The sequence below is a fragment of the Theropithecus gelada genome, chromosome 4 (assembly GCF_003255815.1).
Source record: "Theropithecus gelada isolate Dixy chromosome 4, Tgel_1.0, whole genome shotgun sequence".
Lineage (NCBI taxonomy): Eukaryota > Metazoa > Chordata > Mammalia > Primates > Cercopithecidae > Theropithecus > Theropithecus gelada.
The window spans coordinates 56,295,045-56,322,674 of NC_037671.1; the positions used below are offsets into that span (position 1 = coordinate 56,295,045).

The following is a 27,630-nucleotide window of genomic DNA, read 5'->3' on the forward strand; positions in this document are numbered from 1 at the left end:
TCTTGATATGCTTATATTTATACTTATATTTAGCCTATTCTTTATGTTGCCCAAGTATGTGGAAACTAATTTAAAATGCAGTTGCTTCTGAAATATGTGACTCTAATGACAAAACATTGGCTATCATTGTTCTTTTCTATTATATGATACCTTGTGGGCTAGAGAGGTTTGTGACTTGCCCTGGTGAGTTGAGCCTGAGTGTAAGAAGTTTAGCACTTCTTAAAGTAATCAATTAAACCCTCTTATGTTTAAGGCATTTTAATTACACTTTCTAACACAGTTTTTATCTTGGTCAAAACTGAGTAATACAGATAAAGTTTTTTTTTTTTTCCTGTGGAATATGATAAAAACTTTTGAAAGCATTCTTCATATGTAAATATATCAAAAGCATGGAATAGGATGCTATTGCTTCCCCTTTTATTTTAAACAAAAAAGTCAGATTATGCCAACATCATATTATAAGTAAATATTACATTGTTTTGTTCCTTTATGGAATATACTGTCACCTCAAAATGTGCTGGCATCACTTTATCTGCTTAGAAACAAGATTTTATGACGTATATCATGTGTTAGAATTTGTTTCCTTTATGACATATGTAAAAATGATTCACTATGGAATCTCTGAACATTTTTTATTAAATAGTATTCCTAACTGTTTGCTACATGCCTTATTAGTACCTCTTTGAATATACTTTAAGGTCTTTCAGTAAATCTATCATTCATTTATTCAATTCATATTCCTGTGCCACTGAATATGTTGCTTGTGCAACTACTGTTAGCACAACTGGATTTAAACTTAGTAGACCTGAAATATATACCACCTTCCTTCCTTGCTTTCTAACTCAGAGAACATCTCCTGATCTTCATCTAGCTCATTCTGCTCTCTTCCCAGCCAAGACGACAAATAGAATTTTATTTAGTAATTTTGTGGAAACCCCTTTTTTCCCCAAAACTGTCTTCTTTTCATACATTCATCAAGTATTATGGCTAAAAGAAGGCTCTGTGGACTGTGCAGTTCAGCACTTCTGTCACACTGTGAGTGGGATGACAGTGTGCATTATGAAAGGAAAGGGTTCTTTGGCCAAATAAATATGGGAAACCATGGGCTAAACACAGCTTTTAAAAGGCCTTTTGACTGTGAGACTCCTCCAAATATAGGATATGGAATATACCAATTCCTAAATTTATTTGACCACAAAATCCCTTGCTCACCATTTGTCTGGCAAGGATGATATTCTAAGAAGGGCACATTGGGTAATGCTGATCTAGAACACCATTTTATAAACAAATTGCTCCTGAGAAAATAAGTGGCTCACCCAAGACCTCACAGCTGTTTGGTAGAAAATCAGGAGACCAGAACCTATTTTTTTCCACTTCTGACCTAAGCAACTGAACATTTCACAGCTCTGAGAATCCTGCTGTCTCTTGCTGCATGCATTTGTGGATGTGATTTACAAGACGGGATCTGATTGCTGTTACTTGCGTCCTGCACCTTTCTTTAGCCCCTATACATTTGACTCTTTGTAAGGGCTGTGAACGCGGGTGATTTCCTATTTCAGTGAACTAGGAAACTTGAGGAGATTAGGTTGATTCCATTTTCTTCTGAACAGTCAATTCAAAGTTTACCAAACTTATCTTTTTCATTAGAAAAAGATAAGTTTATGCAATAAAGAGTTCACTTTCAGTCAAGAAGTTCATTGGACAAGTATTTATTGAGTGCCTTTACATGCTACATACTATTCTAGGTGCCACAGAAATAGCAGTAATCGAAACAAAATCCTTGCCCTCATGGTGTTTAAAATCCGATGAAGGAAGTCAGAGAAGAAACAAGCATCAGAGGTTGGTAAGTCCTTTGGAGAAAAATAACATGGGGTAAGAAGGATAGAGAGTGCTGGCAGGGGAGCAGGCATGGGGTTGAAATTTTATATAAGGTAGTAAGGGATGTTTCACTGTTAATGTGATATTTGACCAGAGACATAAGGAAACGAAGGCATAGTAACCAGCTTGGGAAGAACATTGTGGAGAGTAGGATTAGCATTGAAGGTCATTGTGTCTGGAGTTGTGGGAGAAAAGGGGAGAGTGGTAGGGGTAAGATCATTGGGCTATAGGTGGTTATGAGAACTGATACTCTTGGTAACACAGGAATCTAGTGGAGGGTTCTGCATAGAGAAGTAACATAGCCTGACTTCTGTTTTAAAAGGTTTATTCTTGCTGCTATATGGAAGATATGACAGATTGGGTTCCCAGGAAGCAGGCTCTGAGATGGAGATTAGCATGCAAAGTTTATTAGGGAGTGCTCCCAGGAACTATACCTGTAGGAGATGGGAAGGAGGCAGAAGGAGAGACTGGGCTACAGGGTGGTCTCAAAGCCTAACTGACCTCATGAGGAGCTCTGGAATGGATTCCTCTCTAGAGTTGTTTCAAGCTGGAGTGAGGGGGGCAGGACTTTATATGGATGCATCAACTAGCCATCGAATGCCCCTAAGAAAGCAGAGTGATTTGGGGCAAGAGGTTTTTTTGTTTTTGTTTTTGTTTTTCCAGCTGAGAGGAACTCCTGAAGAGGACTGACAGCTGATCACAGTTATAGCACTCCCGCAGCTGGGGAATAAGTCCTTTAGCCTGAAGGGGATATGGATGGTTCATCAGAGCATCCACTCAGGAGTGAAAGTGGAAAGACCAGTTAGGAGGCAATGATTCAGAAAGAAGATGATGGCAGGTTCTGCTACTGGGATGTTAGAAGTAGAAGTAGTGAGATAGATTCATTTTTTTGGATTTATTTTGAAGGGACAGACAACAGGATTTACTAATACATTGATAAGCGATTCTGAAAAACCAAGAAGAAAAATATGAACTCATGATTTTTAGCCGAAGCAACTAGAAACAGATAGAAACTGTCGGAAGAGGTGAGGAAAATTTTGGGAGGTGGGGAACAACTTCAAAGGAAATGCAATTAATTCAGATTCAAATATGCTGATGTTCAGATATCTATGAGATGTTCCAATAATGATGTTAATTGTGTGAGTGAAGTCATCCAGAGAAGCCATCTAGGCTAGGGAAATAAATTGGAATTCATTGGCTTATAAATACTATTTACAGCTAAGTAACTGGATGTGATCACTAAGGAGTGACTCCTGGGCTACTTCAAAGCTGAGGGGTCAGATGGCACAAAGCACAGAGAAGAGTGTCCATGGTATAGGAAGAGGACTGAAAGGAAGTGGATTGCCTAAAACCAAGCTAAGAAAGTAATTCAACAAGGAGAGAGTGAACCACATACTCTTATTCCTAATGGATAAATGTTTCTTATCGTTGTCTCTGTGCCTCTTACAAATTCTACCCTGTATAGGGCTTACTCATTTCTTCTGAATATCTTGTTAGGTCAAACAGTACTTTGAGGCTTTTGGTTTACTTTAATCAAGGATTACTAATACCTTTTTAAACTAGGAGAATATACCCCAAGGAGAAGAGTAAGCAGTATAACCATATACTTATAGCAGTATATTACTTATAAGTTATAGTGGTATACTACTATAAGCAGTAATAACAGAAGTAGAAGTCTGTGTCCAATACAGATGAAGCCAAATTTAGACTGTAATGGAATTTCACATACCGTTGATGAGATGTCAGGACTCACTTTAAATATTGCACACTCGATTCTGAGCCTGTGAATCAATCAGGTTAGTCCTGATTAAGATCTCGGGAATCACCCATTACCTGAGAGACACGAATACAAACACCTGATGATTCCCATCTTTAGAGGAAAAATACCACCAAGGGTTGAGCAGAAGTGTCCCAGTGTTTGCCAGAATTAGGACCTAGGAGTGCAGAAGCTAAGAGTGAAATCTCCCTGAAAACAACCTGACATGCATTGCCTGTGCAGACTGTGTTCAGCACATGACTTGTCACCCTCCTCTGACTTCATTCGCTGCTCCCGTCACGAGTGAAGGTGTCTCCTTAATGAGACTATAAGCCATGCTGAGAACAGGTTCTAAGCCTTTATTATTTTATGTCTTCAGAGCTTAGAATCGTGACTGGCGCTCAATAGATGTTTATTAAGATAAATAAATGACACTTGTAGTACCTTCTGTTATCAAGCCCAAGGCATAAAAACAGACAAATGGATGTCTGAATAGCCTTGGCAGCTGGATCTGTTTAATCACTTACATGTTTCTTGGCAAACTTTTGTGGACTAATATCTTTTTTTTTTCTCAAATTTGTTTCACATGTCAGGAAGAGAGATTATTTGTTCTGTATTATTTATTTTAAAAGCAATATCTTAAGAGTCTTTTGACTGAAAGGTATTGCAGTAGTATCTGTTTAGTAATAAGGGCGACGGATGCCTGCTTTAGCCATCAATAATGCCAGATTTTAAAGAGAATTTTGGATTTTATTCATCTATTGCAAACTTTGGCAAACTTTATTTTCTTGTGAAAAAAAAAGATGATTCTACAGAGCAGTTTGTGTTTCTTAGTGGGAGAGAGATCATTAAATGTTTGTGATTATAAAATACTTAAGGGTGTTGGGCAGACCATAGATTACTCTCTTTGTCTATAGAAAAGTTGTTGTAATTAGCGGATAGACTCTCTTCTCTTCTCCACCCAGGTAATTTATATGCTCTTTTGTCATCCAAGACTAGAATCCGTTTTTTGACCAGGTGCCATCACTTTCTATTTAAATACAGAATGGTTTCTATAGAAATTATCCAAAATATATGCACTCTTTGAAGCTATATGTGGTTACTATCCAGATGGCTGAAGCATGCTGTTATAATGCATGACCATTTATGTGTTTTTAAGTAAAAATTATGACTTCTATTATTATAAGAAATAGTCTGTAACAGCAATTATTAGTTAATAAAACAAGGGAAAGAAAATGGTTAGAGGAAAGTTACCAATAAGACACAGAGGAAAATGTCAAAACAATACATTGATTTAATTGGTTTTCATGTTGTAAAATGATTCAAGAAAGAATCTGAACAGGGAAGAGCAGGGGCTGAAGTATTTTCTCTTCTAAATTTGATTATGCCAACTTGCATAAGTATTGCTTTATGATTTTGGGAGGGAATGAGAGAACGAAAAGATCAGAGAGGAAAGGGCAGAATGAGACATAGGAGAAGAGTTTCATAGCAGTTTGAATCCACTTGTAATAAACTGATTGACCACTGACAAAAATCTGGACTGTCACTTCTTCTTGGGGAACCACTCTAGAACTTTGGGATAAGAATGGTCTCTAAGATTTATTGATACTACCCTTTGGTGTTTTGATTTATATATCTATATAATTTTATGTCTTCCTATATATATATCTTTATATATATAAATCAAAACACCAAAGGGTAGTATCAATAAATACATATATATTTACATACATATATATTAATATATGTATATATGTGGATATTTCCATTTCTGTTCTTCACTGAATAAAGGTAAAACATCTTAACTCAAGATCTTTGATGACCTAGATTTAACCTACCTTATTTGTCTTACTTGCCTTTATTCTCGTTTATGTTATTTATCACACTAGAAAACAATACCCACAGGAGTAACATGTATTAAGAATCTGCCTGGCACAGAGCTAAGAATCTGTGGAAATCTTACATGCTAAATTTAACTGTAATCCTCACAAGAACTCTATGAAATGAGAGCTATTCTCATCCACATTTCACAGGTGAGAGGACTGAGTTTTAAGAAGTTCAGTAACTTGTCTGAGGGCCCACAGCCAGTGGATGATCTGACTCCAGGGTCCTATGCTTTATGACTTTCTGCTCTTGCTGTCCTGATAGGTGCCTTCAATCCAGCCCTGTCTCTCTGCTTGAAATAAGTGCTATTCCATCCCACCTTCATAGGCTCCCCTTCCCCATCCTTCTAAGTGCAGCCCAAATGCCACCATCTTGAATTACTGCACTCCAGGTGGCTGTAATATTGCTCTCTGAAATTCCTCTGTCTTTGCTACTCAAAGTGTAACACACCAGCTGCAGATCTGGGGTGTGGCTCCCGGGGCATCTCCTGGGAGCTTCTTGGAAATGTAGAATCTGAGGCCACATCTCAGATCTCCACAGTTAGAAAGTGCATTTTAACACACTCCCCACGGGATTTCTGTGGGCAGTAGTTTAAGAAGAACTGCAGTATAGGGCTTTTTCTTGTTTTCTTTTTTCACTTTGTATCTCTGTTATTTGTTTACCTGTTTTATATTCTCAAACCATAAGCTTTTTGAGGGCAGGAGGGGATTACATTCTCTTTTGAGTATCCATAAATATGTGTAAAATAGAAGAAGGCACATAGTTTTTTTACAACACAGCACTTATATTCAGAAATTTAGACTATATTCTAGGTCTATGTTGTTTGGAATAGTTTCTCCCACTGTGCTAATAGAATCATTTGTAGCAATTATTTTACTCATTATGTTTCCATAATCTTAGGCTTTTGATAACATCGAAGATGTGAAGAGGCGTAGTCTAGGTTTCTAAAATAATAATTCCTTCCCATAGCCTTTGATCTATATCTAGTCCTTTGAATACAACATTTTTCACTGCCAAAGCACAAATGTAGATATCACAGATTTGGAGAAAAATCAATACGTAGAAAATAGAAATACTGAAAGCTAAAGACTCCAATCAATTTCACATATGAAGTTTTAAGGTTTGTCTGCAGTCAGGATTCTCACTGTCTTCCAGGAAGCTTGGAATGAAATTTTGTTTTGACAAGGATTTGATTCCAAGCTTTATTTTAGGGGTGATTTTGTTAATAGCGTAACTTCAGACACTACAGATGCTCCTGTATTGTTGCTTACAATTTATATACTAAGGATAAAGTTACTGATACTTTGAAATAACTGTGTGTTTTCTAGTTCTTTATTTAAACACAGTGTTTGCATGTATTTATACCTCTAAACGTTCTCTATGAGTGTGACCAACTGATTATTGAGATTGGCAGATGCTAGGGCCCTTCAATCAGCTTCTCATTGCTACACAATCTGGCTTTTCTCTTCCTTTCACAGAATATGTAATTGGAATACATGCATGAAAGGAAAAGAGGGCAAACACATATCAGTGGCTTTTTTTCTTTTTTCTTTTTTTCACTTCTACGGATTCCATTTCAGCAGTTAGTATGACCTCTCGTGATGTTCCAAATCTAAAAATGGTCAAAACAGAAATCTACTCTTTGGAGCTGGCACAATTCCTCAATTTAGGAATGATTCTGCTTTACCTCTTTTTAGAATTTCTTCTTTCTGCGTGAGTGTGTGTGTGTTGTGTTAGTATGAGGCTCGCTTCCCACCTCAGTCACTGGTTTGCTCGCTCCCTTATGTGATGAATCAATGCTTTCAGAACAGGGGCTTCTGAGTGACTGCGGGAACAATTACTTCCAAATGAACTCGTGCATCTTATCAGGGAGCATTCAGACCACACCCCAGGTAAAAGGAAGTCTTTGCTTAATGCTTTCAGTAACTTTTAAAAGCAGTGTACGGTGCTGGTGGTATTTGCTGCACGGATGTGAGGGAGAGCTGCCCGGTGTAGATAAATTTGTCTGTATATTGAAATGAAATGCTATCTTCACTTAGAGAAAAGGGCGAGCTGATAAAGAAAAAACTGCTCATTGGGCAAAGAAAATGCTCAGGATTGCCCTTGGCATGGTGATAATGCTAAGATACCCTGTAATGCCTTAACAGGAGGCTAGAGGCCATCTGTGAGTGTGGGTGTCAACATCTGAAGGAAGATAAGTTTTAGGGAAATATAAGAAAGGAAGGCATTACAGCGCAAAACTGAGCAAAGGAGCTAGCTGTTAGCCTGTGTGGCATGGGGGAAAACAGTTTCTCAAATTATTAGGCTATCCGGTGAGAAGATGACGTTCTTAGAGATTTTGAGCATTTCAAAGCGTATTTAGAAACAGATTTTAATCCTTTTATCTCATATTTCTATGATTAAAATAGTTTCCCAAGGATAGAAACAAGGATATTTAAATAACATTGACAACTGAAAGTGTTAATTGGCAATTAACAAGTGCAATGCTGTTAACATGCATCTGTTGCTGCTTTGTGTGGAAAATGATTTTTCATCACCATAGCAATTCATTCTTAGGCTACACTGGAACTTAGCCACAATATGCAGTAAACAGCAAATATTATTTTGTTCTCTCCTAAACAAGGGATTAAATAGTCTACTGGCTAACGTGTGGCTCTTTATCTGAATGTTGCATTGCATAGTTAGTGTAATTTCAAATTCTTTTCCAAATGAAATTCCTTGCAAATGAGTATTAGATCCTTGCTAAGTTAAGGATGCTAGGTAAAGGCAGTGAAAAGAGCTAACATTGTACTGTTAGCTTAAAAGTGAATACCAAATGATTGCCCTTTTTGTGATTATTCTTCTGAAGATATGTATGTAGACAGGAATTTATCTCTCATCTTGTTATTCTCCAACAGTAACCCAGGAAGATGAATAAGTCTTTAGTCTTAATAGATTTCCAGTTTCTGTGTTTTCTGGAATAACATCACATATTGGTTCAACTAAAATAAAAAAATAATTGTTTCCCTATACTGATGAGGAAATTTTTTGTAGGATATGGATTTTTATTTTTTTAGGAAAATGTAACAATAAATTAGAAAGAAATAGGTTTTCTTCTTTTTGGTTGCCTTTATTGTCAGCATGTGGTTATGTTTAGAAAGTTTTTAGACAGTATTTTTGTAAAAGCATACCTTATTCATTGAAGCATCAGTTTTCATTCATACCTCGTTTCTACTTTATTCACTGAAGTTATAGTTGTCAACTTTTAAAAAGTCCATAGTGTGTGACATACCAGTTGTGGAGCTGTATTTGTATCTTAGATACTTAAGTAGCATTGAATTATACAAATTGTGCAAGGTGTTTGAAGAAGTAAATTTTCGTCATTATATATGCTTTAGAGGGTAAATCTACTTACTGCTTAGGATGATTATACACATTTTTGTAACTGTAGGGTGCTTATAATAAAACCTTTCATATATTATTATTTAAATTTTATTTCGATGGAATCTAAGATAGACCTATAGGGACAAGGATGCAATTTCATCTCTTTACTCCTAAAGGATTATCTTTATTTCCTGCTCAAATGAAATTATGGGACGGATTATTTGAACTACTTCAGCAATTTCCTTGCCAAAACCACTCTCCTTTCTATCATGATATTGATGAGATTCGTCATGTGATGAAACAGCCCTAGAAGATAATACATCTAGAAAGTCTGTTGTATTATATACTGCTGATGAGACAAGTGGGCTCCTCAAATCTCACGAGGGATCTAGTGTTCCTTCCTACAAAATAAAGTAGTGATTTATTACTTTTTGATGATAAGGTGCCACTCAGGAATTTTGACATGGCTACAATGAGGAAATAATGACACATATCTTTAAAGGTGAAAAGAATATTGAAAATTAAAAGTTTTTAAAACCTTGTGAACATTCTTGTCTCACAGTTCCTTGATCTTCACAAGCTCAGTGCCCTTCCTTTCATATACTCAGTCTTAATGCCAAAGCCTGGAATTTAGAATCATCTGGAATTATCATACTTCTAATTATTAAGTTAGTAAACTCTCATATCATATTATGACCCCATCCATTCTCTCAAGCAGTCATCATTGTATTAACTTTGTTTCCTGAGCACAGAGACCTCTAGTTCTTTCAGCTTGAGGGTTCTTCCCCCTTACCAATACAAACTGAACTCCATGGTCAATCATTTGCTCTGCTCTCACCAGTACCCTTGATTTCCTTATACTTGCCACATCCTGCCAAAACCAGCTCCAAACATAAACTAGCAATGCTATAATGCACTTCCTCTGTTCCTGTAGTAGGCAGTTCAGCATTCCTTGAGAGACTATCAAACAGTCAAGCAAATTGCCTCACTGTTCCTGGTTTTATATTTGGACTGAGTCTTCAGTATAGACTGTCAGTAATTTTGTTTCTGGTCAACCCTCTTTGCCACTACTGTCAGTGATGTTTCAGCCTTTTAAAATCTTCCTTAAAACTCCCAGGCCACCTTGGCTAGTTCTTCCTCAGCTGGTGGATCACTCAATGTTGGCATCTGTAGGGTTCAGCCTTAAGCCTCTTATTTTTCTATTTGTGTTTACACCTTTATTGATCTCATCTAGTCTCCTGCTTTTAAATATCATCTATGCGTTAACAACCCTAGCAATTTTATCCCCAGCACAGAATTTCCTCTAAACTTGATTCACATACTCACATTTCCACTTGGATGTATATTGGGCACACAAAATTTGACCTTTATTCTCAAACCAGCTTCAACCATTGTCTTCCCCATTTCAGTGAATAATATCTCATTTCTTGCAGTTATTCAGTTCAAAAGTTTTGCACCTGTCTTGATTTTTGTGTATCTCTCATATTCCACCTCCAATTTTTCAACAAATTTTAAGTTTTTTCTTTAAAATATAGCCAGAATCTTAACACTTCTTACCACTATTACTGAAGCAAACTGCATTCAATTCACCAGTTTTTCTCCTATGGGTTATTGCAATAGACTTATAGCAAGTCTTCATAGCACTTATGAAGATTGTACTACATATATTGTGTATTTATTTGTCTACTGTCTGTTTCCCTCCACTAGAATATAAACTCCATGAGGGTAGGGATTTTTGTTCACTATTATGGTACCAACCCCTGGAATAGTGCCTAGCATTTAGTAGGCATTTAATAAGACCTCATTCAATAAATGAAAATAAGTAGAAGACAAAGTATTAAAGTGAGGGTTGGTTTTACTAGGAGCATAGTAGTAGGACTGAAGGCCAAAAAAAGGGCAGAGATGCAGATGAGTGAATACATGTGGTCTTGGGGGTCTTGAAAATACTTTTCTGATTGCTTCCATTATCTTAATGAAATAGGAAACAAAGTCATCAGCTCCAAGCGAGAATGCTGGAGAGATGTTAGAAGTTTGAAGAAAGGGGGAAAAGTGTGAAAGAGTTTTCTAGGCCAGTGGGAGAGTGAATGGGCTATGAAAGTATAGTATGATTGTTGGGCAGCATTAAAAAGCCTTCTTGAGGCTCAGAGTCATATATATGAAGTGAGACCAGTCAATGTGGTTGTGTGGTTTCCCCCAGGCATGTTTACCTTCCTGTTGCAGAAATAGAGTAGGTAGGGGGTTAGATTTAGTGAGGGCTATAATGTACTCAAACAGGATGATAATATAAAGGAGGACAAGGGATTTGAGGGGTATCCAAAAGAGTAACTGTGGTCAGCTTGGTTTTTGAAGCTGGTTAAGAAGACAAATGTGGGAAAATAATGTGGGAAGAATCAGTAGATTTAAATCATGGTAGAGTTAGAAAACGTTAGAGTTGGACTAAGGGGATGGTATGGAGAAATAGAAAGTGATGGTCAGAGAATGAAGAAACAAATTATGGAAGGTTTGCAGCTCTTTGGCTAGGCTAGGGATATGAGAGGCAAGGAAGAGTAGAGGTCAAGGAAATACAATATTATAAAAATTATCCATTGGGATATAGTACTGGGTATTATACAAAGCATTGGGTTAAGAAGAGTCACATTGAACCAGAAACTGAATCTTTAAGGAAGGAAGCATTTAATATGGGTATGGGAAGATAACTGCAACTAAAAGAGATTGTGAAGGGTATAGACTGATGACATGAGATTCAAAGCTGGAAGTTTTTAGGCAAGAGAGAAGAATAGTCTGAAAGCAGTGAAGATAAGCAAGGAGGACACCTCTTTCACTTCCAGGCCCAGTGGTGCAGGAGTGTGAGAGAAAACATTTATCATTGAAATAGAGTCATTCAGAGAGAACTATGTTTTAGTTATAACTAGAAAGTGAAGGGAGTATTTTGAAAATAAGATACAGATATGTAAGACTGTTTTAAATTGCTCACTGAATTCCAGAAGATATACAGTGAAAAGGTTTCGAGAGTTGGAGCAGGGTGCAAGATGGGAACAAAACTAGGAATGTGCATAGTATACAGGAATTGAGGGATGACACAGAGCCCAGGGTTTCTCATGGGCACTGACACGAACTGGGTTAAAAGGCATGCTCATAAGCGCATAAGGTCTGAGCGGTTCAAGGCATAGAAAGGTGGCAGGGCTTGAAGGGAGAGGGAGTGAGGGACTTGCCAGGACATGTTATATTTCTTCTGACATAGGAATGGAGGTGGCAAGGCAGTGTTACTCTGATTAGAAGGGACTGATTTTATCATGAAAATTAATTATATCAAAAGTGATTGCTCAATAAAGCAAAGAATTGGTTTTTTTGAAAGATAAATTTGACAAATCTTTAGCTAGACAAATAAATAGAATCAGAGAATAAAAGAGAGACATTATAATTTATACCACAGAAATACAAAGGATCATAAAACACTACTGTAAATAATTACATACCAACAAATTGAATAAGCTGCCAGAAATGGATAAACTCTTGGACACATACCTACCGAGAATGAATTATGAAGAATAGAAAATCTGAAAAGAACAATCATGAGTAAGAAAGTTGAATCAGCAATAAAATATCTCCCATCGAAGAAAGGCCCAGACCTGATGGCTTCACTGCTGAATCCTACCAAATATTTAAAGAAGAACTAAGACTAGTTCTCCTCTAACTATTCCAAAAATATTAAGGAGGAGGGAATACTTCCAACTTCATTGTATGAGACTAGCATTACCCTAATGCCAAAACCAGACAATAATGCAACAAGAAAAGAAAATTACAGGCCAATATCCCTGATGAACATGTATGCAAAAATTTCAACAAAGTGCTAGTAAACTGAATTTGAGAGCACATTAAAAAGATTATTTAACAAGATCAAGTGGGTTTTATCTCAGGGAGGCAAGGATGGTTCAACAAAATATGCAAATCCATAAATCTGATACATCACATTACCTGAATTAAAAACATAAAATGTATGATTATTTCAATAGATGCAGAAAAAACATTTGACAAAATTTCATATTCCTTCATGATAAAAACTCTCAACACATTAGGTATAGACAGAATGTACCTCAACATGATAAAGGACCTATATGACAAATCCGTAACTAACATATTGAATGGGGAAAAGCTGAAAGGTTTTACTGTAAGATTTGGAAAAAGACAAGGATGCTTTTATGTTGTTAAATGTTAAATGTTGTTAAAATGGCTCTAACACCCAAAGTAATCTACAGATTCAATGCAACTCCTATCAAAATACCAATGACATTCTTCACAGAATTAAAACATCATAAAATTTTTATGAAACTACACAAGAGCCTGAATAACCAAAGCAATTTGAGCAAAAAGAACAAAACTGAAGGGATCACACTGCCTGAATTCACAGTATACTACTACAAAGCTATAGTAACCAAAATAACATGATGCTGGCATAAAAAATCAACACATGGACCAATGGAACTGAGCATTCCAGCTGAGAGTCCAGAAATAAATCCACACACTTACAGCCAGCTGATGTTTGATAAAGGTGCCAAGAACACACAATGGGGAAAAGTCAGTCTCTTCAATAAGTGGTATTGGGAAAACGGATATCCACATGCAGAAGAATGAAACTGGACCTCTGTCATTAACCATATGCAAAACCTTTTAAAGACTTAAATGTAAGACCAGAAACTATGAAACTGCTAGAAGAAAACATAGTGGGAAAGTTCTATGACATTGGTCTGGTCAATAATTTTTTGGATATGACTTCAAAAGTATAGGTAAAAGTAGACAAATAGGATTTTAGCAAATTAAAAAGCTTCTGCACAGCAAGGGAAACAATCAACAGAGTGAGGAGACAACCTACAGAATGGGAGAAAGTATTTGTAAATTATACATCTAATAAAGGGTTAGTAACCAAAAAATACAAACAAAACCTCAAACAACTCAATAGCAAGAAAACAATCCAATTAAAAAATGGGCAATACATCTGAATAGACATATCTCAAAAGAAGACATGCAAATGGCCAACAGGTATATGGCCAATAGGTATGAATGAAAATGATGCTCATAACGAAAAAGATTGTTACTAATCATCGTTGTTACTAATTGTTACTCATCATTGTTACTAATCATCAGGGAAATGCCAATCAAAACAGTAAGATATTACCTCCCTCTTATTAGAATGGCTATTATCAGAAAAACAAAGCGTAAGTGTTGGTGAGAATGTAAGAAAAGGGAACACTTACACACAGTTGGTGAGAGTGTTCATTGGTACATTCATTGTGAAAATGTTATGGAGGTTCCTCAAAATATTAAAAATACAACTACCATATGATCTAGCAATCCCATTACTGGGCACATAGCCAAAGGAAATAAAATAAGTATATGGAAGAGATATCTGCATTCTTAGGTTATTACAGCAGTATCTACAGTAACTAAGATATGGAGTTAAACTAGGTTTCTATCAATGGATGAATGGATAGAGAAAATGTAGTACATATACACAATGGAATACTATTCAGCTATAAAAAGAATGGAATTCTGTCATTTTCAACAACACAGATGAACATGGAGGATGTTATGTTAAGTAGAATAAGCCAGTTGTAGTTGTAGAAAGACAAATACTGCATGATCTCACTCATATGTAGAATTTTAAAAAGCTGATTTAATAGAAGTAACGAGTAAAATAGTGGTTGCCAGAGGCTGTGGTCAGTAAGAGGCAGGGGGCTTGAGGAGATGTTGGTCAAAATATATATAATTACAGTTAGATAGAAGAAATAAGTTCACAAGATCTATTGTACAGCGTGGTGACTATAGTTAATGACAATATATTGTATTCTTGAAAAATGCAAAGATAATAGATGTTAAGTGTTCTCACCACAAAAATGATAATTACGTGAGGAACTGTATTAGTTAATGAACTAGATTTAACTATTCCGAAAGTATATATATTTCAAAACATCATGTTGTACATGAGAAATACATACAATTTTCTCTACAACAAAAGTGGTTCTTATCACCTTCCCACTCTTTCCATTTCCACCACTTTACCACGTTTGTGAGCTCTTCTACATATTAGTCTATTTTCTCCAGTCTCAAAGGAGACCATGTTCCTCTTGTTGTTGCTGTAACTTATTTCACCTTCTTTCTTCAGGGTTTTGCTCCCCTTTCCTTCTCTACTCTCACCCATCCCCTAGTATATAGATATGTTCAAGTTTATTATAAGACAAACAAAAGCACCCTGTTGACTCTAATTTGCTCTTTAATTACTCTCAACCTCTCTTTTTACTTCTCATGTAAACTTCTTAAAAGAGAAATCTACAGTACTATCTTCTCTTTCTCCCTTTCCATTTAGTCCTCAACTTACGCTTTTGGCTTTTTATTCTTGAGTCTAGGTTTGTGACTTTTTTTTTTTTTTTTTTTTTTTTTTGAGACGGAGTCTCGCTCTGCCGCCCAGGCTGGAGTGCAGTGGCCAGATCTCGGCTCACTGCAAGCTCCGCCTGCCGAGTTGACGCCATTCTCCTGCCTCAGCCTCCTGAGTAGCTGGGACTACAGGCGCCCGCCACCACGCCCGGCTAATTTTTTTGTATTTTTAATAGAAACGGGATTTTACCATGTTAGGCAGGCTGGTTTCAAACTCCTGATCTCAGGTGATCTGCCCGCCTCGGCCTCCCAAAGTGCTGGAATTACAGGCGTGAGCTCCCGCGCCCGACCGACTTGTGACTTTTAAAACTAGATTTTATCTATCTACAATTCTAATATGACTATGTCATTTTTCAATCAACAATTTCAACGGAACAAAATCCAAGCTTGATACACTCTCCGCTGCTGCTGCTGCTTTCCATGCTTCCACTCATCTCCTTTTCTCAGCTTGGAATCTCCCTAGCCTCCTCTTCACCTGAACTTAAATTTCAGGTGCTGCCTATTATGAAGCTTCCTGGGTTGGGTAGACACCCTGCAGCACTGTTCCCTTAGTAGTCGGTGCATGTCTTTTTTGTGCTTGTGAGTAGTCTACTGTTTCCTGTTCACCGTTGTTTTCCTACCTCCTGAGTATCTGTCACACAGCAAATGCTTCATACAGTTATTTTTGAATAAGTTAAGAATAAATGAAGGAGAAGGTATATCTTTAAGAGTAGCATTGGTATTCCGATAGGCCTACTTTCTACTTTAAATTTGTATTTTGGCGTTTTTCTTAATGATAAATGTGGGAATTTTCTTGCATGCTTATTGATTACGAGTTAATAAATTGAATGTGCTAACCCAGGGTGAAATGGATGAAAGCCAGTTTTGTAACAGAACAGATGATGAGTTTGTGTTGACCCTACTGAGACAGAGATGCTCTGTGAGATTGCAGCTGATCAGCTTGCCAACCTGCTGTTTTATGCCATCCCTTACAACAGGATCTTCCTGGGGTGGTATTGTTTTCTCCGGTAAATAGTATCATAAAAAATGTTCTGATTCATTATGACTATTTTTATAGGTGTTTACTTTGACAGCCACATACATGATCACAGAACAATAGGCAATTCATCAAAATAAATGAGATAAATATCATGTAATATGGAGAATAAAGTCAAGATAAACCTTTGAGAAGGCCGAAAGTCTAATTAACTGCATGTCTCATAGGTCTCTGCTGGTGGTTCTGAAGCCAAACCTCTGATCTTCACATTTGTCCCCACTGTCAGAAGACTACCAACCCATACTCAGTTGACTGACACCTCTAAATTCCTTGTTAAAATTCCAGAAGAATCAAGTGATAAGAGTCCAGAAACTGTAAATAGGGTAGGATTATTTTTATTCTTTTTTTATTTCAAACAATTATATTAAATTTTCGATAATGATGACTTGGAAATTTGTATATATTTCCTGTGCTTAAATTAAGGTGACTGTGACTCTAAGTTTGACTAAAAAATATATAATAATGCAACAGAAGCATAAATGTTATCAAATTGCATGTTCTCTCTAATGCGTTATCTTCAATTTTTTTCAGTTTGACATTCTATTGTTTGCTATTAACATGACAAATTCTGCCTACTGGCACCTTCTTTCAAATGTTTCTTAAGAAAATAAAAACAAAATTTAAAAATGTTTAAATTTATCTCAAAAGAAAATATAAGACAAAACAGTGAGATGTTATTATTTACAGGTAACAAATTGGAAACACTAAAAAATGTAATACCTGATGTTGGAAGAGTTGTGGAAATAGTGGCATGCTTACATTTTCCTGCTGGTTTTGTAAATTTATACAATTTTGGTGGAAATCCTTTATCTACTGTTATAAAACTGTTCATAACCTTTCAATAATCTAACTCTTTGAAAAGTATCCCAAGGAAATATTACAAAAGAAGAAAAATGTTATGTAGGAAAATAATTAGAGAAAAATTTAAAAAGCCTAATATCTAACAATCAGAAAAATTAAGAATACAATAATATATCACTTTGACAAAGTTATGCTGATGGTAATTAGATAATTCCATGGAAAATGTTAATGTTACAATATTAGGTGATATAATATTGTGTTCATATCTTGACTGTACCTATCTAAAATGAAACCAGGACTGGAAGTGAAACTAAACAAATTTAAAAAACTTGAAAATAACTTGTGTTAGAATAATAAAATTTTGAGTAAAAATGTTTTTCTCTTTAAAATGTGTTTTAACATTGCTTACTTATAAATAAAATGAGATGGGGCAACTTTGTGTTATTCTTGATACAATTAGAAAGGGACAAAATAATCAGATTCACCTTGTCTGCAAGGAAACATCTTATCTAGAAAGTAGTAATATTTCCATGATCCTGGCGTTTGCAATGCTGCCATCTTCTTTCAAAGACTAATGGGGCCATGAATACTATATATGGCACTTCTAGATAGTTTCTTTCCTACAGCACTCATTTACATAATATTAATGAGATCCTTTGTAATTAGGCCCTATGAGTGGTGTGAAACTGTAGCTACATAAACCAACCTTGGTTGCAAGTCTCCAGAGCTTCCTAAGATGATAACATTTATCTGCTGATTGCAATGATATATATACAACTGCAGCTTTAAAAGATTAAAGATTTTTGGCCGGGCGCGGTGGCTTACGCCTGTAATCCCAGCACTTTGGGAGGCCGAGGCGGGCGGATCACGAGGTCAGGAGATCGAGACCATCCTGGCTAACACGGTGAAACCGCGTCTCTACTAAAAATGCAAAAAATTAGCCGGGCGAGGCGGCGGGCGCCTGTAGTCCCAGCTACTCGGGAGGCTGAGGCAGGAGAATGGCGTGAACCCGGGAGGCGGAGCTTGCAGTGAGCCGAGATCGCGCCACAGCACTCCAGCCTGGGCGACTAAGCGAGACTCTGTCTCAAAAAAAAAAAAAAAAAAAAAAAAAAAAAAGATTAAAGTATTCACACCACTTGTTAAAGCAATAAGGGAGACTTTATTAAGGNGGGGGGCCCGGGACCCCCCCCAAGCCCCCCCGCCGGGGGGCAAAAGGGGGACCCTTACAAAAAAAAAAAAAAAAAAAAAAAAAAAAAGATTAAAGATTTTTTTCACCCTGTCTTTTAGACAGTTCAACATTAAAATAGTGTAATTCCTCATTCATTTATATTCTTAGCAACTGTTTACTGAACATATGTTGTTCTCTTGGTGATTGGATTCCAACTGAATAAAGACAATTCATATAGCTTAGTTGTTATTGGGAAGGCAGGCAATGAAAAAAATGAAAAGTGTGTAATAAAATTCCATATAGTGATAAATACAATGAAAAAAAATCAGAGTAAATAGGGAAAGATGGGCAGAGAAATTTTAATCAGAGGCAATTTGTGTTTTATCCTGACTATATCATCATTATCAGCTGAATAAAGTGGGATGGGTGTATAAAATCAACTTTTTAGTTATATTTAATCAGTGATTCGACTTCTGTCTTCATACATACAACACATGCACACATAGGACACATTAAATTGACCACCAGAGTTGAGATTGTTAGTTTATTTTCATTTAGTGGCTTAACTTTCTATTTTGAAATAACTTTAGCCTTACACAAAAGCTGCAGAGAAAAGAATAATAGTAACCATAGTGTAATTACAAAAATAGGAAAATTGACATTGGGTCTTTTAAACACAATCTTAGTATACATGGCTGTCATAGTTTTAGAAAAAGAAGTTTAGTAGCTTGATAAAGCTATCTTGATCCTGGTCTTGTAAACATATGTATTCACAGAAAATTGGATGGGAAAAGACTGAGAATTAGAAATCCAAAATAAAACAGTGAAAAACACTTTGTCCTAAAAATATCTATGTCTTCTTTTTTGGTGTTCTATTTATGAGTTCTCCCTAATTAACTTAGATTGTTTTGTCTCACTATGCATTTTGTTCCAATTTTATTTTTCCTTTCAGATTTTTAGAGAGATTTTGTATTATTTTAAAACCTTTCAATGGGGATTTCCTTCCTCCCTTGGCTTTTAAAGGATATACAGGTTGCTTCACCATTAACTAAACCCTTTCCCAATCCCCATTTTTTTCACAAATGTCTTCATGGAAAACATTGCTTTCTCCCTCTCTCTCTTTAAAATGTTGTATCATGACTTACTTGAAAACAGTTAGGTTTGCTTGTTGATGTTGATTACTATCCCAAAATTTTTGGGCTTAGACCAGGAAAAACAGGTAGGCTTGTGGGCTAGTAAAAATAAACCACTAACTTCAACCCAATCTCTTTCTTATGTCAACCTAACTTAATATATTTTTGAAAATATAAGGTGGTTAAACTTCTCAGTGTATGTACCAAAAAAGAAGCATTTATTAAAGTAATGTCAATGCTTTTATATCTCTACATCTATTACAGTCTAAATCCAATGACTACTTGACCTTGAATGCTGGGAGCCAACAAGAGAGAGACAAAGCGACATTGACTTGTCCTTCAGAGGTCAGTGGAACGATTTTACAAGAAAGGGAATTTGAAGCAAACAAACTTCAAGGAATGCAGCAAAGTGACCTCTTCAAAGCTGAATATGTCCTTATTGTGGACTCTGAAGGGGAAGATGAGGCTACAAGCAGAAAAGTTGAACAAGGCCCCCCAGGGGGAATCGGTACCGCAGCCGTCCGGCCCAAGTCTCTAGCAATCTCTTCCAGTCTGGTCTCTGATGTAGTGCGTCCCAAAACACAGGGGACTGATCTCAAGGCCTCATCACATTCTGAAATGCTTCATGGGATCGCCCCTCAGCAAAAGCACGGGCAGGTAGGTTTTGTCTTCCTGCTGTCCATAAGGAAAAAAATAAGTGTTTATGCACCCTTTGTCTTGGGCGGTCTGCAAAGGCCATCCTGTTTAAGGCAGACAAAACTTTCAAAGAAAAATATATTTAAAAAATCATTATCTCAGGTAATAAATCATCATAGTATAAACATAGATAATAAATCTATAAGATAAAAAGGATTAAGCAATTATGCTGTGAATTGGCTGAAGAGAAAATGTAAAACATTTAGCTGGAGTAAATTTGGGAGAATACTACCTCTTTCTTTTAAATAATTCTTGGAGAAGGTTGATACGAGGAGTTTCTTTAGTCAAGAGAGTGTGCTTGGTGAGCTGGGTCCATCAAGAAGCATACTTCAGACATAAGAAAGATCTAGTGAAAAGATAACAATTGGACAGTAGAGGTAGATTCATTGATTTTAAATTGGTGAAAGACTAATAAAAGGATAAACTAGGAAATAAGAGTAAGAAAAATAATTTTCCCCTGTGTATCCTAAGGAAAACATCTTTTGTGGTCCTGGAAGCCCCCAGGGTGGGGCTGACCTCAGTGAGAGGGGGAAAATATACCACCCCAAAACTTAGTGGCAAGATTGAATGGTTCTTTTAAGGTAGACAGAGTCTGATACAATAGGTGAAGACCCACATCTGTGATGGCAGGAAAGAAAGGATGTGGACAAGGAGGCATTTTGAAGATAAAAAATAGAATAATTTGCCATTGACTGGCTATTTGCCATAATGAAAATGTAAGGTGACTTACGAGGTGTAGTTAGAATGTTAGGAATGCAGATGCTGGCTTTGAGAGTAGGTAGTGAATGCAGAGCTCTAACTTCTTGACAATGACCATGAATTGGTACCCAGATATCCTCTTTAGGATCTAATAGATCAGGCATTTGCAGTCAACCCAAAGTAGTTTAAAGGACATTTTTACTGGCATGTTGGTCTTTTTGCATTACTAGGACAGGACCAACGCAAAATGGTAGAATAGGCATTGGAGTTTTGGTGCCACACCGTCTTTATTTCTGTAGGCTTCACTGAGTTTCTGATGCTGCATTTTTGTTATCTTCAAGCATCTAGTTTCTTATATTGTCTTCTGATAATAAAAGACACACACTGGAGTACTCACATTTTTACTGGACTAAAACATTTATTTCTTCTTGAAGTTTTTTCTCAGCTAGGTATTGGAACAAAATGTAATCATATAATTAAAGGTATTCTCAATATGCTGTGATAGGTTTAAATATTTCTTGCTTGCCTCAGAAAAGCTAATGAAGTAGTTGGAGATGTAGAAATGTGGAAATTTCCATTGTTAGGGGAGGATAGCTTTAGGTGACTTCTTTGAAAAGAAAATGTATTAATAAAAAAATTAACAAAGCAATTGTTGGGTCTTTGATTTGCTGTTTTCTCCAACTGATAGTTTTTTCCTCTGAATTGGCCACTTATTTTTATTTTTGGGTGTCCAAATATATAGAAGTGAATCTAGAGACTGAATATGTCCTTCAAAATTTTTTCCTTAAAAGGTTATTTAGGAGCAGGTTATAGTTCATGTTATTAGAGCTCCAAATAAAAAAGCAGAGCTCAACCTCATATTAATTGTGGCTGAAGATTATGATTACCAGTAATGGAATACTATATCCTAAAGTGTTTGACCAATGACCAATTATTTGAACAATTACCATTGTTCTTGTTTCCATTTCCTATAATAATCCGTTTGAGTAAACAGTAGGTCATCATGAAATAAAAATAAGATGACTATTGCCACAAGTGTAAACTAAGGAGAAATGACCAGAGCCCCAAAGAGAGCAGTCTGGAAGTTTAATATAGTGAACTGTAATGTACAAAATCTAAAAAAAAGATTACACGATTGGGCTGCTTGATGCCAACAATATCAAGTTTTCAATCAGAAATACAGTCAAGTAAGTAAATTTCTAGTCTGCCTGGTGAAAATGAATCCATATATAGAACTGTCTATAAGTTAGATCTATTGTTTAGTCATTGAGAAGCTATTCCTAAGAAACGTCTTCACTTCTTAGTCTGGCCTTTAACCTTTCTACAACCTAGCCTAGGTGTCTTTTTCTATCTACATCTTTTAGCTCTCTTCTTCAGCTCTCCTGAACAATCACCAAAGTACATACTTCATGCCTTCCCATCTCTGAGCCCTTGATTCCTCTGGTCAAACGTTTCCTTCTTTCCCTAGCTCTTCTCCATTTTGACCCACTTTGACCCAAAGGAGTTAGTTCTTGTTCATCTTTGTGATTTTCTTTATTATGTTGTAGCTTTTAGTGGGGGAAAACTCTCCATTATAATTTCTTTTCATTCTGTTGTAATAATTTACTTCTATCTTTTTTCCTCACTGACTGAAAACTACTTGAAGTCAAGTTCTGGTCTCTTGTTAACTTCTGTATCTCTAGCACTTAATGCAGTGCCTTACACATAAAGGGAGTTCAATAAGGTGAGTGAAAAAACATGAAATATTCAAAAGATCACATATCTTTTCACCTGTGAAGTCCTTGCTCAGATATCAACACCTTCATGAAGCTGTTTTGGTTCTCTCGGTGAAAGCAAACTCTCTCCCAACGTAATTCTGATAGTTTTTTTTTTTTTTTGGTACCTATTTTACAATTATCATAGGCTGTACTATAGCTATTTAGATACATGTCTTATACCCCCTAACAGCTTGTAGAGTTTTTACAGGTAAAGCCCATGTTAAATTCAGTTTTATTCAACATTTTGTCCCCTACAGTGGTTAGCATATTATCTTGGACATAGTCAATATAAATATTGGGTTGAATGATAAACTCCCCAAGTGCTTCCTTTGAAGTGGCATGTTTAAGTAAAAGTATCTTTTGTTAAAAAAATCACTCAATAATTTTAAAGCATGTCAAAAGTAAACACGTTATATAAAATAAGCTGTTGAATCAAAATCCTCTTAAATAAAATTCAGATAAAAAGGGACTTTAATGTTCATGTAAAAGTCTAAGAATTTTCTAGGGGTAATATTAGAGTTAAAGGAGAGGTGAATACACATAAAACACAGTGATTCATCTGAAAGATGTATCATAAAGTTTAGAGCTAAGATAGTGAGTGTCGGAATAAACAGAGAGCCTTATGAGGTAGAATTAGCTGAACTTGTTCATTGACAATATATGGGAAAAATTAAGCATGAATGAAGTTTATTACCTAGGAAATTGGATGAATGTTGGCATCATTAGTTGAAGAATGCATAACAGGTCTTGGGAGGGGATGGGAAGAGATTAGACATCTGATGTGGAGTCTGAGATGCCTTGGTGGCACTGTGTGATGATATCTAGAAAGAAGGTGAAAGTATGAATCCTAGACACAGGAGAGAGAAGGAAGACTGGAGATATTTGCCACATAAGTTAAAGTGATGGGAATTTACTCAGGGAAAGAAGGTAAAAGTAAGAAGACAAGATTCAAGCCAGGAGACAGGAAACTATAAAAGCAGCCATGAAAAAAGAGAGCCAATGAGAAACCTAGGTGTCTTTTTCTATCTAAGAGGTGAACCAAAGAAGTCTGAGAGAGTGGTTTTATGCAGTGGGAGCTAATGGGACTTTCCAAAAAGAGGAGTCTATAATGGAATATAAAACAAGGTAAAATAAAGTAGGACCCCTGAGTTCATTAAATCTTGAAATTAGGAGGTCATTTGGTGACCTTGGTGGGAACAGTGTGAATGAGATTATGGGGACAGAAATCGGGTTGAGAAATGGATGGGAGGTAAGGAAAGGGAGGTCATGCATTGGAGCGGTGATGTGGGAAAACCAAAATGAGATGGGCAATTTACTGGCTATGTTCCTCTGGGTGAGTCACTTGAAATCATAAACCTCAGTTTTCTCATTTGTAAAATGAGTTGATAATATATCAACCTGACTTGTGAAGATTAAATGAGATAATCCATGCAAAGTGCCTAGAATAGTTCCTGGCCAGTGGTAGGCTCTCAATAAATGGGTTACTGTATCTAAGAGGTCTGAGATGGCAGCATGTTTTTTTGGGGCACAAAGTAACGAACATGGAGAAGGAGAGTTTCACACCTTTTTCAAATGTAGCTCAGAAGTAAGAACTGGGGAGAGGAGCATGGAACATAAAAATAAGACTAAAAGAACTGACTGGGGCTAAATAATGGAGGTCCTGACATGAAATTCTGAGGAATTTGGACATTAGCACATGTGTTTATTAAATAATTAGATTTCATGGATTCATAGAAAAGGGATTACAGTAAGTTATTTGGATGGGGCATTAGACATAGAAACCCTCCATATACCCCCAGGTCTCAACTTTATAATGAAATACCCTATTCATACCAGTATACTGTATTATAATAGCCTTCATGTGTCTCTCTTACCCCGCTAGATTCCTGAACCCCTTGAACTTGACAAAAAATATTTTTCTCACTTCTGCTTCCCATCACCTAATACAATGACTGGAATACTGTGGGTGCTTAAAAAGTGTCTGATGAATGAATGAATAAATGAATAAATGATCCTCCTTTTCACATGATCTTGTGTTTATTAAATAGAGAATAGATATTACATAAACCCTCTTAGTGAGCATTCAAAGCTGAAAGAAAATGATAATAGAGTATGGAAGAGCACCTAGGACTCCTGCCTTAGAGTTAGTGCTGTTCCTCTTACTGAAGCAAATAATCTATAGCTTCTGACCCCAGAGATTTAGGGGTTGAAAACCTTGAAAGAAGCTGGGAGGTTAAACGTTCATGTTGGATTCAGCCAACTGCTGGAGGACTAGCTTGGAATGCCAAAGTACTTGCTGAAACATGGCACGTTTATATTAAGAAGCTGGGAGGTAAAGTGTTCAAGGCCATCAGCTGGATGGCTCTTTGCATGCAGAACAGAGCCACCCGGGGCCTGACCTTGCATGAATAGGTGAGAGGTGACTCAGTAGTAATTCAGATTCTACATGGGCCTTCTTGGTTATATAATTGTTTTGAGCAGTTGGGTAGGATTAAAAATTTAGAGACCCTACATTCTTTTAGGCATTGGACAAATCCCTGACCAAGTGATTTTATTTTTTTTTAACAACTTTTCTCCAGTGATCTTCCCACTGCTACCTCTCCATTTCTTTTCTTGCTTAGGGTGAGTATATGATTCCCTCCTTTTATCTTGTTACCTTTCATGGTGAATGAAACTAGATGCACTTAGGAGAATTTTTATGAATCAGTGAGAAGCTCCAGGCTCTGCTCTGATGCTGGCAGAATCCCTATAGTCCCTGAATGGTGGCTTGTTATTTCCTCTGGGTGGATTAATTTGTACCGTTAACTAGGTGCAAAGGAAGAACATATCTGGAAAATCAAGTCGCTTTGACAATTCCAGCAGAAAGATGATGTAGGCTTTTAAGAAGAGAGTCTTCTGACTTGTTGATGTCAAAACTTAAGACTTGTTGATGTCAGAACTTGGCTGGGGAGGTAATGACTGAATCAGAGGTCAGAGGCAGTGTTCTTCCTACACCTGCCCATCCTCACTGCCCAGAGTCTAGAGCAGAATAAAAGGGGGCAATTGCTGAGGGAGGGGATCAGACCCTCTTCAAGGAGAAACTATGTTTCTGCTTCTGCATCCTTCTGTTCCTTGATCTACTAGACATTTTAGTTATCTTTTATTCCTGTATGAAGGTAGTAGGCTAGGCACTAGACACTAGAGGTACATAGACATATGATCTGCCTTTAAGGAATTTAAAAAGTGTATGTGCCTGGAAATAATGACAACAAAAGGTTGCATGCTCAGAAAACAGTGGGAAGCCTATGGGGAGGATGCCTAAGTCAGTCTGGACCATCAGAAAGGGTTCACAGAGGCAGTGTTGCTGAAACTTGAAGGATGAATACATTTTTGGCATTCCAGAAAGGTAATAGAGAACGAAGTACTAGCACATAAGAACAGGGTGGAAGATGAGAAGGAATATGAAAAGGACTCATCAAAAGACAGGAAATATACTAGGAAAGAGTAATGAAAAAGAGGCCGTAGATAAAAGTTCTGAAAAGGAGGGAGAGATTAGAAGAGTCACACTTTGAAAAGAAATCAGGAAAGGTAAGCGATTCAAGTGCCTGTTGGGTTTAGGAAAAATAAACCATTGTAGATGGTAGTGATAACAGTTTTCCATGTAAGGGTGGAGGAGGAATCTGTTAAGAAGTTAGTGGGAAGTGTATTAGTTTTCTGTTGTATAACAGCTTACCACAAATGTAGTGACTTCACAAATTTGCCTATTTCTCCTGGTTTCTGTAGCTCGGATGTCTGGATATGGCTGAGCCATGTTCTTTGCTCAGGGTCTCTCACCAGGTTGAAATCAAGGTGTCAGTCAGGTTGGCAGAATTTATTTCCTTGAGGCTGTGGAATTCATGGCAGCTTGCCTCTTAAAGCCAGCAACAGAGAAAAAGTATCTCTGCTGCTTTGAGTCTCTAATTCCAAAGACCTTTTTTTATTTTTATTTTTATTTTTAAAGAGCTCACTTGATTGGGTCACACTCATGCAGGATAAACCTCCCTTTTAATTAACAAGTCACCTGATTAGGGACCTTTGTTACATTTGAAAAATTCCTTCACCTCTGTCATATTCTATCAGTTAGAAGCAAGTAACCATTTCCACCCACACTTAAAAGGAAGGAATTCTACAAGGCTGGGACTCTGGGTAGTCATTTTGGGTGTATTGACTACAAGAAATAAGAAACTCAAGGCAGTGATTATATTGTACAGACTTGACTGAGAAGAAAACAACATAGGCCTGTAATTATGGGAAATATAAGATCTAGAAAGAGCTTCGGATATGTATGTATATATTTGTTTTTGTCAGTTAGCTTTCATTGCTTAACAAACCATGCCAACATTTAGCATTTTAAAACACAATATTTTATTTAGATCAAAAATTTCTTGGTCAATCATTTGGGCTGTTTTCAGCTAGGTGGTTCTGCAGATATGGGCTAGATTCAGTTAATCTTTGCTGTGACCTACCCATGTCAGTGATTGGCTGTGGGGTTAGCTGGTGGCTTGTTAGCTGTCTGGTGGCTGAGTAGTTGTCTGCTGAGATGTGGTCTTATATCTTCCAGTAAACTAGCCTGAGCTCATTCATATTATGGCAATGTTCTGCACTCAACAAACCAGTAAGCCTCAATGCACAAGTGTTTTTCAAGATACTGCTTCTTGTATTACATTTGATAATATTGTATGGGCCAAAACAAGTCATTTGGCTATCCAGATTAAAAGGTGTAATGAAAGACTTTGTGTTTATGATGGAATGAATGGAAAAGAACAGAGAATTGTGGGTACTTTTACTATTCACCACAATGATATTTATTATCATGGTTTTTAAAAGATTGAGAGAATTTCTGTTTTATATCTATGTTAGGATCAGGGAGCTAGGAAAAAATTAAAAAGGATAAGTACATAGGATATGAGGAATAACTGATGAAATAAGATTTCTAAGGGGGCAAGAGCTGCTGTGATTCAGAGTACACAAGGAGAATTCACCTTTTAAAAAGCGAAAGGTTTTTCATTCAT

The 27,630-nt window shown here is 36.6% G+C and overlaps 1 protein-coding gene across 2 annotated transcripts in view; it reads left to right on the forward strand.

Moving 5' to 3' along the window:
- Positions 1-27,630, forward strand: part of MLIP (muscular LMNA interacting protein) — a 251,536-nt gene that overhangs the window by 86,569 nt on the left and 137,337 nt on the right. For both annotated transcript variants that reach the window (XM_025382596.1, XM_025382597.1), the window contains exons 2-3: positions 16,514-16,669; positions 19,713-20,105. In XM_025382596.1, the coding sequence (XP_025238381.1) occupies positions 16,514-16,669; positions 19,713-20,105 (549 nt within the window). The remainder of the gene's footprint in view (positions 1-16,513; positions 16,670-19,712; positions 20,106-27,630) is intronic.